This window comes from Cucurbita moschata, unplaced genomic scaffold (assembly GCF_002738365.1).
Source record: "Cucurbita moschata cultivar Rifu unplaced genomic scaffold, Cmos_1.0 Cmo_Scf00014, whole genome shotgun sequence".
Taxonomy (NCBI): domain Eukaryota; kingdom Viridiplantae; phylum Streptophyta; class Magnoliopsida; order Cucurbitales; family Cucurbitaceae; genus Cucurbita; species Cucurbita moschata.
In genome coordinates, this window is record NW_019268530.1 from 3,721,480 (window position 1) to 3,727,181 (window position 5,702).

General features: G+C 39.0%; 2 protein-coding genes across 5 annotated transcripts in view; both read left to right on the forward strand.

The window, feature by feature from the left end:
- The first annotated feature begins 11 nt into the window (after positions 1-11).
- On the forward strand, positions 12-941 carry LOC111452528 (apidaecins type 73-like). Its single transcript, XM_023093296.1, has one exon. It carries the CDS (start codon positions 12-14, stop codon positions 939-941), a length of 930 nt encoding a protein of 309 aa, XP_022949064.1.
- Positions 942-4,631: 3,690 nt separating this feature from the next.
- Positions 4,632-5,702, forward strand: part of LOC111452872 (protein LIGHT-DEPENDENT SHORT HYPOCOTYLS 5-like) — a 1,826-nt gene continuing 755 nt past the window's right edge. For 2 of the 4 annotated variants that reach the window (XM_023093789.1, XM_023093790.1), the window contains exon 1: positions 4,632-5,672. In XM_023093789.1, the coding sequence (XP_022949557.1) occupies positions 4,971-5,639 (669 nt within the window). In that variant the 5' untranslated portion in view covers positions 4,632-4,970 and the 3' untranslated portion in view covers positions 5,640-5,672. Of the gene's footprint in view, position 5,702 lies in introns of all 4 variants that reach the window. The other 2 variants (XR_002712172.1, XR_002712171.1) reach the window with 2 other exon arrangements.

The following is a 5,702-nucleotide window of genomic DNA, read 5'->3' on the forward strand; positions in this document are numbered from 1 at the left end:
CTCCTCAACCAATGTGGGACATCACAGTCCATCCCGCTTCAGGACCCAGTGGCCTCTCTCCGCACTTTAACAGGACCTTATTTCCTCCTCAACCAATGTGGGACATCACAGTCCATCCCGCTTCAGGACCCAGTGGCCTCTCTCCGCACTTTAACAGGACCTTATTTCCTCCTCAACCAATGTGGGACATCACAGTCCATCCCGCTTCAGGACCCAGTGGCCTCTCTCCGCACTTTAACAGGACCTTATTTCCTCCTCAACCAATGTGGGACATCACAGTCCATCCCGCTTCAGGACCCAGTGGCCTCTCTCCGCACTTTAACAGGACCTTATTTCCTCCTCAACCAATGTGGGACATCACAGTCCATCCCGCTTCAGGACCCAGTGGCCTCTCTCCGCACTTTAACAGGACCTTATTTCCTCCTCAACCAATGTGGGACATCACAGTCCATCCCGCTTCAGGACCCAGTGGCCTCTCTCCGCACTTTAACAGGACCTTATTTCCTCCTCAACCAATGTGGGACATCACAGTCCATCCCGCTTCAGGACCCAGTGGCCTCTCTCCGCACTTTAACAGGACCTTATTTCCTCCTCAACCAATGTGGGACATCACAGTCCATCCCGCTTCAGGACCCAGTGGCCTCTCTCCGCACTTTAACAGGACCTTATTTCCTCCTCAACCAATGTGGGACATCACAATCCATCCCGCTTCAGGACCCAGTGGCCTCTCTCCGCACTTTAACAGGACCTTATTTCCTCCTCAACCAATGTGGGACATCACAGTCCATCCCGCTTCAGGACCCAGTGGCCTCTCTCCGCACTTTAACAGGACCTTATTTCCTCCTCAACCAATGTGGGACATCACAGTCCATCCCGCTTCAGGACCCAGTGGCCTCTCTCCGCACTTTAACAGGACCTTATTTCCTCCTCAACCAATGTGAGACATCACAGTCCATCCCGCTTCAGGACCCAGTGGCCTCTCTCCGCACTTTAACAGGACCTTATTTCCACACCCTTATAAATAGTGTTTTGTTCTCCTCAACCAACGTGGGACATCACAGTCCACCCCCTTTGAGACCTAGCGTCCTCGCTGACACTCTTTCCTTTCTCCAATCGATGTGGGACCGCCACCAAATCCACCCCCTTTGGGGCCTAGCGTCCTTACTGGCACACTACATCATGTCTACCCCCCTTCGGAGAAGAGCGAGTAGGCTAGCACATCGTCCGGAACCTGACTCTGATACCATTTGTAACGACCCAGATTCAATGTTAGCAGATATTGTTCTCTTTGGGGTTTTCCTCAAGGCTTTAAAACGTGTATGCGAGGGGAAGGTTTCCACACCCTTATAAATGATGTCATGTTCTCCTCTACAACCAATGTGGGATTATATATTTAATATATGTGAAAGTCGATCAAAGTTTCAATATAATATATTCAAATCTTCACTTAATTTTAGAAAGGAAAAATAAATCAAATCATGTAACATGTTATTCGACATTCGAATTCCATACTTTACTTTATTGTAATGAATAAGCAATATATTAAAATGCATATTCCCACCATTTTAAAGAATTGAATATTTGTAATGGGTCACGAGAATACTCTTTCCTTTTTTTTTAATTAATTGACGTTTTAAATAGTAATGATTCGAAATTTTAATCTCGACTTTTTTTTTAATTAATTGACGTTTTAAATAGTAATGATTCGAAATTTTAATCTCAGTCGAAATTATTGAATCTTCAACTTAAGAACCATCGAACTAAAAAATAAATTTTATAAAGCAAAAATGTAGAAATTTTAGCCGTAAGCTCTAGACCATTTTAAGATTTGAATCGACAATGACACCGAAACCTCGAACTCGAAGGGTAAAAAATGGGCCGAATTGAACTCGACTTAGCTAAAGACGACATGTCGTTTGAAATCATCACATAACATAATATTGGATAGTTTTCTCAATAATTATAAATTTGAGAAAAATAAAATTAGCAAAAAAAAAAAAGCTTTAGGCTATAATCGTGCCGTGGAAGCAAAGGTTTGCGTGTAAGAAACAAAAATTGGAGTTTTCCATTATTGGGTGAAAGTGAAAATAAAAAAAGACACTGTAAATGGAAATTACCCCAACGTTTTCCTTTCCCGAAAATTACAGATTCTGGTAGAACAGTAAAAACCAAAATTCCTACCTTCCTCACTCTCTTTTATTTTTGTATATTTTTATAATTTTACTTTTAAATGGACGATGTCTCTCATACCATATTAATAATATTGTATACTCTGAGCATAAGCTCTCATGACTTTATTTTGGACTTCTCAAAAGACATTGTACTAATCGAGATAGTATTAATTGATTATAAACTCATGATCATTTCCTCTAAAACGTCTCGTACTAATGATATATTGTCCTTACTTATATAGCTATAATGAACTTTTTCTCAAACTCCGAGCAACCTACCTTATTCAAAGCCTATTTTTTAACATATGTTGTAACGGTCAACATTCACTCTTTGCATTTTAAATATAACTCTTTTACCTTTGAATCCACTTTTTTACTTTGTCATATATTTACTCCAAAAGTCACCCCTTTGTATGGACAAACAACATCGAATATTCATTATATCTTTTTTCTAGGTCTTCGAGCTTGAATTTATAATTAATACCAATATGAACACACACGTATATTTCCTTACAATTAATTATAAATTTGAATTATTATTTATATAAATTTGTTAGATATAAAATAATAAAAAATTACCGATTAAATTTGTAATTTAAATGTATTAATTTCTAGAATTATTTCACAATGAGGTTAGAATATATTTAAAAAAAAAAAAACTTGGGTAAATAATATATTATTATTTTTTTTATAAAAAAATTTAAAAAAGGAAAAAAGAAAAAAAGAAAAATAGTAGGAAGAAGTTTGACCTAATTTAGACCCCATTTATTGCACGATCCAAAGGATGAGTGGATGATAATGGGAACCACTAGCTCGCAATCTTGGTACGTAAGATACACGCAGGGGGGGTGAGGGGTTGCAATGGGTGGGGCGTGAAGTTATTCCAGAAGAGCGTGGAGTTGCCAGATCCTGTCGGCGCGTCGCCTTAACTTTCATCTCTCCCATTTAGAGATAAGCCTTTGTGTGGGGTCCTCCATCGTTGAATGGTAAGCATGTCCTGTCCCTCCACCCCCCCTTCCTATTTTCTCCATTTTTTTTTTCTCCTTATTTTTTATTTTATTAAATTTTGAGAATTTAAAATATTTTTTTGTCTAGTTTTTATTTAATTCTATTCTTGAAATTTAATTTAATTTCTATTTATTCTCAATGTTTCAAGAATTTGTGTTTAACTTTTTATTGATAATTTTAATTATGTTTAAAAAAATTAATTTACATTGAATTCTTATCGTTATTAAATTCAATTAAAAAAATGATGTTTCATTTAATTAATTGAAAGTCAACCAGGTAAAAAATGTAATATTTTAAAATTTAAAGATTAAATGAAAAATTAAACTTAAGACTCGAAGGTAAGAATGTAAACTAAGGTGTATACTTAATTTAGAACCATGAACCCAACCCGACCAATACTCAATAGAACAGACGGAAAATTTCCATCAGTGATAACATTAGCTTTCTAGTTTCCATTTCGTTTCGTTCTTCGTTTTCCATCACCTTTTGGCTTTTGTTTCGTGGAGTGAGTAGTAGAGAGTTTGAGAGCATTGCCTCTGGTTTGAGAGATCAGAGCAGAGGGTTCAATTACCAATTACCTTCTGTCTAATCTTGACTCGGTCTCACTCTCGAAGTTAGTATTCAGTTCTCAGGTTCTTGCCCCAGTTCAACTTTAGCTCTCGAGTTCATGTTTATTGCCTCCTAATTGCTCACCTTTAACCTTAAGTACTTCAACATCAGAGTTCTTCCTAACGACCTGTACCCAACTCGAAAATAGAAGGTTGAGTTGTGAATCAATTTTAGGTTGAGTTGCCTTGCTCCCGAAGTCGGTATTCAGTTCTCGAGTTCTCGTCTCGATTCAGCTTCAGCTCTCGGGTTTACGTTTATCATCTCCTAGTTGCTCAGCTTCAACCTCAAGTGCTTTAACATAAGAGTTTTTCTTCCGTACAACTCGAACTCAACCCAATCCAAAAATAAAAGGGTTGAGTTGTGAATCAATCCATTTAGATCCAAAAAATTCTTTCGACCCAACCCATGTATACTTCTATATAAAACATTCTCAAATTGAGAGACCAATTTAAAACTAAATTGAAAAACATACACTAAATTAAAGCTCGATGAATATATATTTTTCTTTACTATTAACCCTTTGAAAAATATTTTCTTCAAATTTATTTTTATTGGCCTATTTGTACTTTACTTACTTCTAGCTTCTAAGAGAGAATTATTCTCATAGACCAACACGAGACATAGCATTATTCTTATTCAGATATAATATCGGTTTATTAATGTACTTTTCACTCGAATGTTACAAAAAAAAAATTAAACTTATAAATACGAAATTGAAACTAAACAAGAAAGTCGAGAAATTTAAGATGAAAGTAAGGGGCAAAAAAGGAAAGAAAAAATATAGATGTTTTGAACACAAAATCTCCCAAACTTCCATTGATCCATTTATTAAATTTTCACACACATTCTCTCTTTCTCCATCTTTCAAGTTCATTCATCTAAGCTTTTCACGTCCCATCACCCAAACGCTCTCCTCTCTCCCTCCCCTTCCCACATCTCCTAAATTCCACAACACAAATTAAAAAATAAAAAATTTTAAATTTTAAATTTTAAAAAATTAAAAAAATTAAAAATTAAAAAGCCCTTTTTTTTTTTCTTCCAAAAAAAACAGACAATCCCACCACCACATCAACGCTCTCAACCTTTCCCGTGAATCCATTTTTTTTCTTTCCATCTCTTCCCTTAAAAAATTTCATGATTTTGCCCAAACCCCAACAACCCAATTAAGTTGCTCCTCCCTTAATGGATTCCGTGACTGAATCCGGCGGTGGTGGGTCGTCGGAGCCCACGGGGGAGGGCTCGTCAGCTGGTGGCTCAGCACCGTTGGCGGCGGCGGCCGCGGCAGCTCCACCGAGCCGGTATGAATCTCAGAAGAGAAGGGATTGGAACACGTTTTTGCAGTACTTGAAGAACCACAAGCCGCCACTGTCTTTAGCGCGTTGCAGTGGCGCTCACGTGATCGAATTCTTGAAGTACTTAGACCAGTTCGGGAAGACTAAGGTCCATGGATCGGGCTGCCCGTATTTCGGTCATCCTAACCCCCCTGCTCCTTGCCCCTGCCCGCTCAAGCAAGCTTGGGGCAGCCTCGACGCCTTGATCGGCCGCCTTAGAGCCGCCTACGAGGAGAACGGCGGCCGCCCCGAATCCAACCCATTCGCCGCACGTGCCGTCAGGATTTATCTCCGTGAGGTCCGCGAAGCTCAAGCCAAAGCCAGAGGGATTCCCTACGAGAAAAAGAAGCGGAAAAGAGCCGCCGCCAATGTGTCGGTGCCTCCACCAACTGATGTTAGCTTGGCGGGGAGTAGTAGCTCCGCCACCGTCGGTGCCGATATTCAACCGGAAACAACCGCTGCTGGTGATCAAACTGGTGACGCTCCGCCGTCCACAACCGCCGCTTCCACCACCGTATAGTCGCTTCTACTGGTTTTTCCTTCAATTACTTTCTTTTTTTTTTTTTTTTTTTTTTTTTTTTTT